The following is a 15,525-nucleotide window of genomic DNA, read 5'->3' as shown; positions in this document are numbered from 1 at the left end:
AATTGAAGAGACATGAAGGATGGAGACAGGAGAAATATGAAAACGCGATGCTACAGATAGATATAAAGCATGCGTTGATAATGTTAATATATATTATTGATGGGTTTGTGTTATGTGTTTTTGTGTGTTTGGCGCTTTATGTGTTTAATGTGGATTTTTGTCGTATTTGCCCTACAGTCCCCTCCGAAACTATTGGAACGTCAAGGCTAATTCATTTGTTTGTGCTCTACACAAAAGACATTTGGTTTTGAGATCAAAAGATGAGTTTATGATTTCAGCTTTTACTTCCTGGTATTTGCATCTTTATGTGTTAAACAACATAAAAAAGAAGATACAATGATTTTGTATCAGACCAAATACCAAAGTATGAGGTGAGCAAAAGTATAGGAACAGATAAGATAACACTTAATATTTGGTTGCATATCCCTTGCTTATAATACATGTAATATCTGTAGCATCAAGCCTGTGACTCACTGACATCAACAAATTGTTGGTTTCTTCTTTTGCGAGGCTTTTTCCAGGCTTTTACCGCAGCCTCTTTCAGTTGTTGTTTGTTTCAGGGGGTTTCTCCATCCAGTCTTCCCTTCTGGAGGTGAAATGCTGCTCAGTTGGGTTAAGGTCTGATGATGTACTTGGCCAATCTAAAAAATTCCACTTTTCCCCCCTGAAAAAATCCTTTGTTGAGCTGACTGTGTATTTTGGATCATTGTCTTGCTGCATGATGAAGTTCCTCCCGATTAATTTGGATACATTTCTCTGTAAATAAACTCCTGTAAACGTCAAAAATTCATTCTGCTGCTACCATCATGAGTTCATCATGAGTCCATCATCAATAAAGATTAGTGAGAATGTTCCAGAAGCAGCCATGTAAGCCCAAGCCATGACACTACCTCCACCATGTTTCACAGATGAGCTTGTATGTTTTGGATCCTTTCTTTCTCTACACTTTGTCCTTTCCATCACTTTGGTCGAGGTTAATCTTAGTTCCAGAACTTTTGTTGCTCATCTCTGTATTTCTTTGCGAATTCCAATCAGGCTTTCCAATTCTTACTGCTGATGAGTGGTTTGCAACGTGTGGTATGTCCTCAGTATTTCTCCTCACGAAGTCTCTGAACGGTGGATTGTGATTCCTTCACCCCTGCCCTGTGGAGGTTGTTGGTGATTTCACTGACTGTTGTTTTGGGGTTTTTCTTCACAGCTCTCACAATGTTTCAGTCATCATCTGTTGTTGTGTTCCTTGGCCGACCCATTCAGTGTATACCGGTAAAAAAAACAAATGAATTGGCCTTGCCGTTCCAATAGTTTCAGAGGGGACTGTGTTTGTTTCGTTTTCTTCTAATAAACAACAGGTACATCATAAAAACGGATGCTTATAGTGAAGTAGAGAATCATAAGAGGATAGAGAGGCATGAAATGAAAAAGATATAGGGAAAAGAAATCTATTTATAAAGAGAGAGGTGCATAAATAATAGAGAGACTGGGAAAGAATGAGAAATAGAGGGTGAAAGAAAGGACAGAGAGATATAGTAAAGAGTAAAGAGAGAACAGATGTAGGGAAAGTGAAGTAAAATCATCTTTAGTTAGAAGGATAGCAAGACAGGGAAAGAGCAATAACGTGTTACAGAAGGTGAGACATTTTTGCCTTACAAATGTAAGGCAAGCGAAATAGAGAGTTAAAAAGAGAGAGAGAGAGAGCGAGAGAGAGAGAGAGAGAGAGTGGATAGAGATAGAGGGAAGAATAATATAAGAGAGAGAATGAGAAAAAGGAAGACACTTCTACATTTTTGTCATGCTGCTACATGCTGTACCACCTACAAGCTGTGTGTCGTTCCTCAGAGTCTCAGAGAGAGAGAGCGAGAGAGAGAGAGAAGATGGGGGAGGGGCAGTTGGATCTCGAGGCCTTTGTTTGGGGTGTATTTTTTGGTCTGTAAAGACCCTCAAGTTAGTGCAGGCTCTTGGAAACACGTGAGCTGCATTTCAAACGAAGAGTGGAAACAGAGCAGCGCCTGTACACTTCTGATGTCATACTTGCATGACAAGAGGAGTAGATGATCGTGGTACAGTATCACGGAGCAGCTCAGTGCCAGCGATCACATCTCCGATAAGCTCTCGTTTAGGATTCCTTTCTATTATTGTAGCGTAGCCTCTTCATCTCAGCCGCTGATCTCGAATCAGGACTTATCTATGCTCCCGAGTGTAGCTCTCTTGAACATGTGAATCAGCAACATCAGCTCGAGGAGGCAGGTTGGGCTGTAGCTGTATCTGATACAAATAGATCAGATGGGAAGGGAGTGGGGGATAGAGCGTGTACTCACAAACGAATGTTTACCCGCTCAAGGACGGTGAGGACTGAGCTCTTAATTGTGACTTATGTGGTGATTAAGATTGGAGGAAAGCAGACAGCGGTGATTAGACATATACACGGCAGTGTATATAGTGTATAGTGTTACGCCTGAGATTTACTGGAGGTGTGAAAGACCAGAGAAGTCGGCTTTAAACATGTCTGTCTTAGGTTTCTTGCTTAGAGAGGCCGCCACATCTGATTTTCTTCACATATCTGATCTTTTTTTCTTGAAGTCTAAACACCAAAGCAATTACATCGAACCAAATCTTTTCACTTCTGGGTTTGGAAGACACCCAAATCCAGTTGCAAACATGTGAGCAAATCATTATACGCCTCCTGAATATCAGATTCAAAATCAAACAAGTGGAAAAAAGATAAGCGTGCAAATATTTGAGTTCCAATAAATATGACCAAAATTTTGTGGACACCTGAATATTACATCCATATGTGGTTCTTCTCCAAACTGCATAGAATGTCTTTGTGTGATGTAGCATTACAATTTCCCTTTACTGGGACTAAGAAGCCCAAACCTGTTCCAACATGACAATGCGCCTGTGCACAAAGCAAGCTCTGTGAAGACATGGTTCACCAAGGTTGGTGTAGAAGATCTCTGCTTGCCTGTCTGACATCTCGGACTGGATGAGGGAACACCATCTTAAGCTCAACTTGGCAAAATCTGAGCTTCTCGTCATCCCAGCCTGCCCCTCAACCAACCACAACCTCACTGTACAGCTCGGCTGAACCACGCTCAAGCCAACCAGGACAGCCAGGAACCTTGGGGTGATTTTTGATGGCAGCTTGACAACTGCACGGTCCTGTAGGTTCATTCTGTATAACATTAAGAGAATCAGACCCTATCTCACCGAACAGGCCACACAGCTACTAGTCCAGGCTCTTGTCATATCAAAACTGGACTATTGCAACGCACTACTCTCAGGCCTCCCAGCCAGCTCCATCAAACCCACCCAAAAGATCCCACATCACACCCCTCTTAATCCCCCTCCACTGGCTTCCTGTAGCCGCCCGTATCAAATACAAGGCCTTGACGCTCACGTACAAGACCTTGTCTGGAACAGCACCGCCCTACCTCAGCACTCTCCTGAAGGCTTACGTTCCCTCACGCAATCTGCGATCGGTTAACGACCGATGCTTAACGACCGGTCCCTTTCCAGAACCTGCACACTAACTGGCCATCAGTGGTGGAATGAACTTCCAACCTCAATCCGGACCGCAGAATCTGTCACTATTAAAAAATAAATAAACAGCTAAAGACCCACCTCTTCCGTGAGCACTTAAATAACCACTAAAATGCCAACCCCGTATTATCCTTAAAAAAAACCCTACTCTGGCTCTTACACCTCGACTCTGCACACTTTACTTCTCTAGAACGCAATTGTCCTCCACTTGATATATCACTTTGCTTGTATTTCCTCCTATGTAAGTCGCTTCGGATAAAAGCGTCTGCTAAATGAATAAATGTAAATGTAAATTTCAAGCGTTCAGTTTGGCAGACGATGTTGCGTCTTTCTAGAAATAGATGCTTCAAGTGAACAAGATTATTGGCCAATAGAACAAGACTGTTTCAAGTCGTGTCTAGAAATGGGTTTAATATTCTTCTGTTTGGTTTCCTGTAAGAGGAAATACTAGATACGTTTGACTTATCTTCAAGATACCTTCATGTTCTAAGACAGAATTTTTTGCAGTGTACGTCTCTCAGGTCTCCCCAGTCCTCAAATTATAATCACAGGCTTGCAATTAATATATGGAAACTACTGAGCATGTCTTTATATGTTTTTTTTTCTCTCCTTCCTGTAGTGACCTCAGCATGAACAACATCACGGAGCTTCCTGCGAATGTGTTCAAGAACCTGCCGTACCTGGAGGAACTGTAAGTCCATCGTGTCTTCGTCTTTCCATCGTAGTTTCTGTCTTCTATATCACTCGTCTACAGTGTCTCGTATAGCAACAGGTTTTATCGATACTAATATACAATCATTTCAAACATTGTACTGTATATATTATCATAACATCAGCTTAAATGTCTGCAACCTCCTTGTCAGTGCAGTATAAATACATATCTGAGATTTTCAAATGTCTGTTTTTTAACTTCCATTTAATGAATTCTTTTGATTTAGCATTATGTTTTGTATTGGTGCCTTGTTACAAGACACTCTCATTTTTAGCATGGAGTTTATTTATTTATTTTATAAAATAACTTTTTTGCACACTGTGACCATGGGGTCATGACAATAATATTGCAATAAATATTTTTAATAAATAATAATAATAATAATAATAATAATAATAGGGCAGGCTCAACCGTTAAGGCTCTGGGTTACTAATCGGAAGGTCGGGGGTTCAAGCCCCAGCACCGCCAAGCTGTCACTGTTGGGCCCTTGAGCAAGGCTCTTAACCCTCTCTGCTCCAGGCGTGCAGTATCAAGGCTGACCCTGCGCTCAGACTCCATCTTTCTTAAGCAGAAAGTCTGCTTCACTTTTTTACGCGTACTGTACGCGCGACACAAATTTTGTCATCAGCAGAGTACTGTACGTGTCCCAGCCAATTTTTCTATCTGTGCATGCTTTGTACGGGCAGGCCACACATGCGCATTTAATGCTTTTGCACTATTTAGTTGTTCCACACGGTGGCGACAGTGACCCGGGGCCCGTTGATTCTCAAGGTAGTCGAAGAAAAAAAAACTGATTAAACAGAAACGAGTGCTGGTTAGAAAGTACCCACATTTGTATAATTCTAGCCTTATAGAGTGTAAGGATTTGTATACGGGTGCTAATCGTGGCGAGAGATTGCCCAAGCATTGTTCTCAGTCTTTTTGTGCTTCTTCTCCGTTGTCATCCTTCACACCAAAAGACCTGCTTTACTGCTCCGTACTGATTCTTGTAGGCCAGGAGCGGTAGTGCAAGTTGTCGTAATGCGCATGCGTCGACCGCCCGCATACCCGTACATGTCAAATGCAGTATACATTGAAAGGCTATTCGTACGAAAGGCTATGCTAGCATACGCATAACCGTATGAAGTATACCAGAGGCTTTACAAGCTGGGATATACAAAAATCCAGCTCAAGAGTTACGGCTCTGGATTACTGAGCTGAAGGTCAGCGGTTCAAGCCCCCGTACGACTAAGCTGCTACTGTTGGTGCCCTGAGTAATGCCCTTAACCCTATCTGCTCCAGAGGTGCTGTGTCATGGCTGACCCTGCGCTCTGACCCCAGCTGGGGGATGTGAAGAAAGAATTTCACTGTGTATATGTATATGTGACAAGTAAAGTCTTATAAATAATAATAAGGGAGAATTTCAAATTAAATATATTTTTAAAAACAAAACAAAAGACCTGGTATTTAAATTATATAGTATGTTTTAAGGTATGATCTAATCGTAGGTAAATAAGGGTTTACTAAATTACTAAAGTATAAAAGTATGCATTGTTGATGATATTGTGGTGAATTTTCAATTCAATATTTTCATACCAGCAACCTCTCTCCTCTTATAATAATACTTTTAACATAATCACTGATTCTTGTTTTTTTTTTTTAACCTAAAAGTTACTTGAAAAGAATCTTAAGTCAGAGAACGTGAAGTTTTCTTCACACGTGTATGTTCTTCTCCACGCTGGTGAACTTTGCCCTGATTCGTTTATTCGGCCAGAGCATGTGCTAATGCGTCTGAAAGTGCACCGGCTACGCGAGTCTAATCTCCCGCTGTGCGTTTGGCTCTCCCAGTCACTCTGCGTCTGTCCGTCTGCGCCGGCCCGGCCGTGTGGGAAGCGCAGATATCATCTGTCTACCTGATAGCAGGTAGCGCCACTCCCAGACGGCCCCGATGACCAGCTCCTAAAAGCCGGCGCATTGTTATCCTTCGCTTTTCTTCTCTTCCCTCCTCTCTTCTTTTCAGAACAGGAGTGTGTTTTCTTACGCCCGCTCACGTCTTTCAGCCGCCCCAATCTCTGCGCCTTCTTTCCCAAACACGGGGCCTTCAAGCGCTTTGTCAGAGAGCAATTTACTTTTCAGCGCTTCGTGCCGAGGAATGCGAGGCAGGAAGGAAAAGGGCAAAACAATGGTTCCTGGGACAGACAGAGTTCAGGAGGACGGGGTTTTATTTATTTATTTATTTTTTAAATACGTACATTCATTTTCGTTTGTCATCGCTTCAGCGGGTACTAAAGGGCTCGACGATCGTGGGTCATGAGTTCACGATCATTCTTCTTCAGCCCTGGATTAGTGAAAGACAGACGGGTTTAAAGAGAGAAAGATGCATGAAGAGTCATCTCTGTCGTTTCATTAGTGTAGTCATTAGTGCAGCACTCATTACATAACAGTTTGTGTGTGTGTGTGTGTGTGTGTGTGTGTGTGACCTGTGGCTGGTGTCCTCCAGGCAGACTTAATGAGAGGGAGGGACAAACCCACAGCACCACAGAGAAACATTCTCTACCTCAGAGTCACGCAATACACACACACACACACATACACACACACACACACACACACACACACACACACACACACACACACACACACACACACGGAATGCTTGATTTTGCTGCAGCGTTCTTAAAAATTTGCGTGTCTTGGCCCAAATCTGCTGTCATTTTCAAAAATGGCAAGCTCCTCAGAATATCGTGTAGAATATTTGCTCGAATTTGCGTTAATCACAAAATCGTGAAATCGTGGAAAGACTGGTCTGGTGTATCTTGATACATGCTGTGTACCGTAGAAATGCTTTCTAAGACAGCAAAATGATTTGTTTTTGTTGTATTACACATTTAACAATTGCTTTTAATTAATGCATTTCATTTTTTCGAAAGGCAAAAGGAAAACAAACTCGCTTTTATGCGCCAATCCGAAAAAAAAGCTAAGCTTAAGTAATAAGAACTGGAAGAATCCAGGCGGTTTCAGTTTTTCAGTTTGGTTTTCACCGAAGTTCATTGTTGCTTTCAACCAAGAATGAGTTGTTTGATTCGTATTTATGTTCGAAGTATCGTGGACTTTCAGTTTGACTGACAGTCGCGACATCATTTCTAACTGAACACGCAACCGTTTGTTATTACACGACGGAGCCGAGCAAATGGAAACGGTATTTATGAATATTATTCACTGTCTCGATAGAAACACCGATTTTGGCTGCATTAAAAGAAAAGGGGAAAAAAAAAAAAACATAATTATTTATAAGCAGCCGTAATTTGTCACGATCAGAATTCTGTCCTGTGAAATGTCAGGCTATTTTTGAACTCCTTTCTCTTGAAAGTTTGCTGCACTAGTTTAGGAGTTGTGTGCGATTTCCTAGCAGCGTTCCCTCAGCGCTGACTTACAGCACAGCTGTTCCCCAAGACGGCGTGTACGGCCGAGCCCAGCGACCACAGAACCCAGATTACATGCGCTGGAGGCAAATAAAGATCAGGGATGTCGTCTCCAGAGCCCAGAGAATCTAACCGCCCTGCACAGAGGAGCGTGTGTGTACGTGTGTGTGTGTGTGTGTGTGTGTGCGTGTGTGTGTGTATGTGCATGACCCTAATCGGTGGCTTTGAGACTCGGCCAACCCAGACCGAGAGTGAAAGGCCATGAGCAGTTGTGTAGCTCGTGTGTATAGAGCGGAATACACAGGACTACCAGATGTGTTAGCGCTCGCTGCACATTTACTCCCACATACATAAACAACAGCTTTCAAGCTTTCATGGAAAGCAAATGGGAACGTAAACATGCATTTGCTTGAGAAATCCTTCCACAGTCTCGTTTCTCTGTGTAAATGTGTGTGTGTGTGTGTGTGTGTGTGTGTGTGTGTGTGTGTGGTACTCTGAACCTCAGTGCTGTAGATCTGCACCCCTATGATCCTCCTGGCTGATAAGATGCTTCTGTCATGTCTTCAGCCTCGCTGTTAAAGCAGCTTTCTTCTCTGCTTAACCCTCTCTCTGTCTCCTCGTGAACGTCACACACAGAGGACAGTGCATTCGGGATAAATTCACACGCTTAAAATTGATTTGCCCCCACCTGGACTCGATAACAACCACAACCACGGTCACGGTCTATAAGGACTCGCAGTTCACACTCTTCATACCTTTGCGAAGTATAAGCTCTGTGTCGATTTTCCTCCAGTCGTTACAATGCCTTTGCTTGTTGATTGTTTTGACATTGTTTCCTCGACTTGCTCTTGCCTAGCCTATGCTAGTTTATGCTGTTTGTTGATCACCTGACCTTTACCTGCCCCTTGACCCTGACCTTGAATCTAGTTCTTGTTCTACTTGCCTGGATAACTAAAAAGCTGTCAACCTGCGCTTGCGTCCTCGCCTGCATTCCTGACAGTTACAACATGAGCAGCCGTGCTAACAATGCAAATACGCAGTTCCAAACAGTTCTCAGTTTAACATCTAGTGCCATCCATCCATCCATTTTCTGTACCGCTTATCCTTACTGGGTCGCGGGGAACCTGGAGCCTGTCGCAAGGGGCATGGGGCACATGACAGGGGACACCCTGGACGGGGTACCAATCCATCACAGGGCACATCTAGTACCAATAATAGCATTGAAGAAAAGTATGAAAAGTCATTTGATGATATTGAAGGACTCATTTCACGTTCGACGGACATATTTACATCATGGACTACGTTCCTGTTATGGTACTGGTATTGAAAATTTTGCATTATACCATTTCCAATCATTTTTTTTTCATAATGAATCTTTGTGTCACAATAATAAATAAATATTTCGCATCTTCAGACGTTAGACGTTATGGTTTAAATCAAATGGTAAAAATCCCAGTTAAGTGCATTTCAGTTTCCAGGTTGTTCCAGGTGCTTCACCACGCTCGGAGGAGAACCCTAGGCATAAAATGAAAGAGAAAAGGGACTTTATATGGCTCCTGGCACAGCTGGCATTCAGATGTAGAGCTCGGCATGGCCTCTCTAAACACAGCGCACCCTCAGGGCTGGGAAGTGTGTACAGCATAACATAGAGATATGATATGGAGTCTCCAAGTCTAGAGCCCCAAAAACTTCTTCCTTTCATGCAGAGGAAGTGAAAGAGAGAGAGAGAGAGAGAGAGAGAGAGAGAGAGAGAGAGAGAGAGAGATGGGAGGTACACTGAAAAAAGGGAATATGTTGTCAGTCAGATTTAAGAGAATTTATTGCAAATAATTTACATCAAAATATTACGTTTCTCATCAAAATGTAATTTAACCGCTTATACTAAATTGTATATAAACGTGTTTCTAATGACTTGTTTCAGATATGTAGTGAATGTGATCAGTTCACATAGTATTAACATGATCCAAATATGTTATGGGAGGAAAGACTGGTATTAAAATGAACTTCAGTAACACAAGGGTGGTGTAATAGCACTGTGAGAAATGATTCTGTCTCACAAAGCCAGCATCGCCAGTTCCATCTTCAGCTCGGGTAAGCATGCAGGCTTCGGTTTTATTCAGGGCTCTGAAATGACATGATCGAATCATTCCGGAGCCACAAAAACAACTTGTGTTAATGTAACAATTGAATCACGTGGAACCGGTGTATACAATATAAGGTTTGTAGCACTGATGGCAGAAACTGCATATTTACACCGATCAGCCATAACATTAAAACCACCGACAGGTGACGTGAATAACGTTGATTATCCCGTTACAGTGTGTGGGATATATTAGGCAGCATCTGAACAGTTAGTTCTTGAAGTTTCTGTGTTGCAAACAGGAAAAATGGGCAAGCGTAAGGATCTGAGTGACTTTGACAAGGGCCAAATTGTGATGGCTGGACGACTGGGTCAGAGCATCTCCAAAACAGAAGGTCTTGTTGGTTGTTCCCAGTGTGCAGTGGTTTGTACCTACTAAAAGTGGTCCAAGGAAGGAAAACCGGTGATGGGCGCCCAAGGCTCATTGATGCGTGTGATGAGCGAAGACTAGCCGGTCTGGTCCGATCCCACAGAAGAGCTACTGTAGTACAAATTGCTGGAAAGGTTCATGCTGGTTATGATAGAAAGGTGTCAGAACACTCACATGTGTGTGAGTCAGTGCAGTACATCACAGCATGCTGTGTATGGGGCTGTGTAGCTGCCGAACGGTCAGAGTGCCCATGCTGACCCCTGTCCACCGCTGAAAGCACCTACAATGAGCACGTGAGCATCAGGACTGGACCATGGAGCAATGGAAGAAGGTGGCCTGGTCTGATGAATCACATTTTCTTGTACATCACGTGGACGGCCGGGTGCGTGTGCGTCGCTTACCTGGGGAAGAGATGGCACCAGGATGCATTATGAGAAGAAGGCCAGCTGACGGAGGCAGTGTGATGCTCTGGGCAATGTTCTGCTGGGAAACCTTGGGTCCTGGCGTTCATGTGGATGTTACTTTGACACGTACCACCTACCTAAACACTGTACAGACCAAGTACACCCCTTCATGGCAACGGTATTCCCTAATGTCAGTGGCCTCTTTCAGCAGGATAATGCGCCCTGCCACACTGCAAAAAATCTGAACATTACCTCCAAATTCCCCAGATCTCAATCCGATTGCACAAGAGGGACCTACACAAGAGGGACCTACACAAGAGGGACCTACACAAGAGGGACCTACACAAGAGGGACCTACACAAGAGGGACCTACACAAGAGGGACCTACAAAGTATTAGGCAGGCAGTTTTAATGTTACGGCATGATAATATGTTAAGTTGTACATTCCAAATTGTTAAATCTCAAAGAGAGCTCCAAGAAGTGGAGATAGACAAGAGAATTCCTCTTGTCACTCTCCCTCTATGATTAGCAGGTGTTGCTGTGTGTGTGCATGCGAGCACACGTTTCTGTGTGTGTGCGAGACGAGAAGGATTTTATTAGCTGGCAGGTTTTTGGCCTTAAACATGTCTGCTCACACCGATCCACCACATTCTGGCACCTCAGAAGGTATTTTGGATGGGATGGAACTTCAGGCAGAGAGCTTATCGTCCACACAACGGATTCCAGACACATACATATACACAGATGCTGAAAGCAGAGGCCTGATAACAGCCATGGAGGCTCAGTGAAGAGCTAAATGTGTGTGTGACCAGAGCAGGGGTTGATGCTCGTATCTGTTTTTCATTTTTCCTTCATCATGCCTTTTACTTTTTTCCTGCTTCTCTCAGGGTCTGTTCATCCAGGTTGATATATATATATATATATATATATATATATATATATATATATATCTCTTTCACTTAGCTCCTGATCATAATTATTTTATTTAAAATGCTGTCATCAATTTACTTTTACACTTTAGAGGTGCAATTGGTAATATGTAGAAGGGTTTTTACACATATAATGTCCAAACAATTATTATTAAACATACCTTAAGTTATGACCTACCATATTGTGATGCATTTGATTTGGCTAATTTCCTCATTTCAGGCCTCTGTTTCACAATTTTTCTGGCCCAGAAATGAGCTCAGGAAAAGGGCTTGCTGAGATCCACCTCTTTTCCTTAAAAGGCAAAAAGAAAGTGGAGTATGTCAGTGCACACAACAGGAATAGTGGAGTATGTCATGGAGTAGGGCAGTAGAGAGCTCTAGAAGTTGCAAATGGCTCCTTTAAGCCATCCCTGAACTAGTTAACTCCTCTTGGATAGATGTTTCTGATTACACGATTGGATTTTGGATGTGATTTTGGAAGTAAAATGAAATATGAAACAAAAACAAATGTATCATTGCTATAATAATCTCTCTCTCTCTCTCTCTCTCTCTCTCTCTCTCTCTCTCTCTCTGTCTCTCTCTCTCTCTCTCTCTCCCTCCCTCTCTCTCTCTCCCTCTCTCTCTCTCTCTCTCTCTCTCTCTCTCACTGTGTAGGAGATTAGCAGGTAATGATCTTACTTTCATCCACCCAGAAGCTCTGTTTGGTCTCCACCAGCTCAAAGTACTGTAAGTAATCTATACACACACACACACACACACACACACACACACACACACACACACACACGCACACACACACTCAAATTGGAAAGCCTGTTATTATTAGTGACAGACTGAAGAGTCGCAGTATTGATGGAGAAGTGCTCCCCGGCTCCGTGTCTCCGTCCACTGATCACAGGCAGCAGGTGGAGTGTTGATTTGGCTAATAGCTTCGAGTGACTAACAGGAATCTGACCACTACAGGATCTTCAGGTCTGTCACCAGGATGCAGAAGGGCCTCCCAGCATGCCTCAGTGCCGATTAAGGCCAGGCTTCAGGACAAGCTCTGTTTCTCTATCTGCGTCTATCTGCTTCTTTCTTTATCTCACTCTTTCCTATCCTCGCTCTCTGCTCTGGCATGTGTCTGTAATGATGTAACGGCTTTGTCCTTGAGGTGTTTTGCGAGCCAGTTCTGTCGAAGCTTATCTTCCGTCCGCGTTGCCTCGGCTCTGCTTTGCATAAAGCTCTCTTTCCGTCTTCCTGTCCTCCTTCTGGCCTGCCTGTTGACCCTGCGATGCACCCAGACACTGACCCCGCCCACAGTTATACCCGTCTAATCACCTCAGGTAAACTCACTAGTAATACAACAGCTTGTGTATCAGGAAGGATTTCACTGATGGACTGAGGTGAGCATGTCTGATTAGTCACAGGAAGAAGCCAGTGAATCTCTGCTTAAGACTGTTTGCAGAAAATGACTGGTATTTGAATGCGATTTACTTACAGAAGTGGAGAACAATGAAAATTGAGAAAGGTGATGAGTGACTAATATCGGTTCAAAGAGCATGGATCAAGTTGTTAAAAATGGTAGAACTATGTGTAAGTAACAGCTCTGAAACCAGCGTCTTGCTCCATTCCCATGTGCAAGCTAGGAGTGTTATGGTTTGAAATTTTTTTACAGTACGATAACCTGGGTGTGGCACGGTGGCTTAGTGGTTCGCACTATTGCCTCGCACCTCTGGGGATGGGGGTTTGAATCCTGCGTCTGCCCTGTGTGCGTGGAGTTTGCATGTTCTCCCTGTGCTTCAGGGGTTTCCTCCGGGTGTCCTCCCCTGGCCCAAAGACACGTGCTGTAGGCTGATTGACATTTCCAAATCGCCGTAGTGGGCGAACGTGCGCGATCGTGCCCTGCGATGGGTCAGCATCTCGTCCAGCGTTTCCCCCCGCCTCGTGCCCCAAGTTTCCTGTGCAGGATAAGCGGTATGGTAACCTAGTCTAAAAATATTGCAGTAATCACAATATTAATCAACTGCGATCACAAACCTAAATCCCGAGAGTGCTCGGCCTGGTTAAACGATGCTATATCGAATACGTAAATAACAAAAATGCAGCAAGATGCAGACTCGAGCACTGCTTCAAACAAAGTGTTTTTTTTGTTAGCTCGAGTCTTTAAGCACGGTTTAGTTTAGGGTAAAAGGTTTGTGCTTGCGGCCTGTGGCACTCGAGTAACGCCGATGTGGACTGATAATAGGAGAAAGGAAGAGCGATGTGGACTGTGACTAGCTCATTATGTACGCATGCACACACACACACACACACACACACACACACACACAATGCTATCCGACAATTCTACAGCTATGCTTTATTCTATATGTAATAATCCAAATCACATTTATTCAACACACCAGAGTTTCCACCGTTCAGTGCACGATATGATTTTAATCCACTTTAGCGCACAACATACTTTCTTCAGGATTCATGTACCACAACATCACACAACTGCTTTCAGCATTCATGCTGACTCTTCACAGTACCTGCGTTTTATACCATGGAAAATCGTGGAATTATGATAGCAGATAAGATGAAATAATCCCTTGCCGTTTCCATTTTTACTTTAGCATGCTTCAAAATAACCAGCTGAAGACGGTTCCCAGTGCTGCTCTGAAGAACCTCCATGCTCTGCAGTCTCTGTAAGTAACACACACACACACACACATACACACACACATCAGACACACACCTAATCTTGCTAACACACACAGTCAGACATTTAAATGTGCCGACTTGTATATTTCAATATGCAGGTTCTGTGTACAGCATGGTACAGCATTGGTTTTATGGATCCAGGTGTGTTTGACTGTGAGAGCTGGGCCAGCGGCGCATTAAAAAAAACAAACAAACAGCAACAACAAAAAAAAACATTTCTCTCACGTTATCACCTCTCTAGGTCCCACCCCCACTCCCTTCTTTCCTCACTTGTTTTTTTGCAGCTGTGTGTCCCCGCAGGGCTGGGGCCAGCGCTCCGGACCTGAAGTAATGCATTCTGGCACAGACACTTGGCCCGGTTCTTAGATCAAGATTCTCCAAACAATCTGTACATCAACACGCCTTCTGCCCTAAAGCGCTGTCTAGTCTCGGTGGAAGGATAGACAGACAGAGCCATATGTTCATAGTTACATTTCTGTATGTATTCCGGGGCTGTAAGACTTGCTGTTCGTATACTATTCACATTTTTATTCAAAGTAAAAACATTCGAATGTTTCAATTCCAGCGGACGTCTAGTCGCTTAAAGGCGCGCTAGGTAAGATTAGTCTTCTTTTTTTTTTTTTTTTTTTTTTTTCCCCCCAAGATTAGGTCTGTAACAGTTCGGTGGGTTCGACATTTGAACGATTCCCGCCCATATTCACCCAGGATGAGGTGAACCTAGGTGGCCCTCAGAGTGTCTGTAAAATAACCGACAAGAGGCGCATCCAAACACACACAAGCATTCTGGTGCAGAAGTCAGTTTTCCAAACGGGTTTTCTCTGCATCTTAAAAAAACTTTTGCCAAAGCCACGCCTTAATCGACTGTTTTCCTCCTCTTATACAACAGCAATTTGCCAAAGACGATGATTTTCTGCTTATTAAAGAACGACACTTCATACTTTTGTCCTATTATAGTTACATTTCAGGTTGTGGAACATTCACAAAACAAGTTAGGTCTCGTCGTCACTTATGTTATAACAACTACAAGCAGTCGTTTGGTTAATAAGACAAGTTAATAAGACAAAAAATGCAGCTTGTCATGTTACAGAGGAACCGCAAGGCCCTCAGTCCTGAAGACTTACCCAGGTTTGAAAACTAGATGGATGGATGGATAGAATGTAAAACGACAGAATTATTATATTGAAAGTGATAACAATAGACTGGATGCATGGATGGATGGATGAATAGAATGGTGGATAGACGGATAGTTGGGTGGATCAGAGGACTTTCCAAGATTTCCAAGAGGAGATTTTGTGGAAAGTGAAGTAGCATGTTATTAGAGATGGAGAGAGTCCCACAGGAATG

The 15,525-nt window shown here is 43.2% G+C and overlaps 1 protein-coding gene across 2 annotated transcripts in view; it reads left to right on the top strand.

The window, feature by feature from the left end:
- The window catches only part of lgr4 (leucine-rich repeat containing G protein-coupled receptor 4), an 80,699-nt gene that overhangs the window by 33,023 nt on the left and 32,151 nt on the right, over positions 1–15,525 (top strand). For both annotated transcript variants that reach the window (XM_053676478.1, XM_053676479.1), the window contains exons 2-4: positions 4,160–4,231; positions 12,151–12,222; positions 14,094–14,165. In XM_053676478.1, the coding sequence (XP_053532453.1) occupies positions 4,160–4,231; positions 12,151–12,222; positions 14,094–14,165 (216 nt within the window). The remainder of the gene's footprint in view (positions 1–4,159; positions 4,232–12,150; positions 12,223–14,093; positions 14,166–15,525) is intronic.

The sequence above is a fragment of the Ictalurus punctatus genome, chromosome 27 (assembly GCF_001660625.3).
Source record: "Ictalurus punctatus breed USDA103 chromosome 27, Coco_2.0, whole genome shotgun sequence".
Taxonomy (NCBI): Eukaryota; Metazoa; Chordata; class Actinopteri; order Siluriformes; family Ictaluridae; genus Ictalurus; species Ictalurus punctatus.
This window is presented reverse-complemented; position numbering and strand designations above follow the sequence as displayed.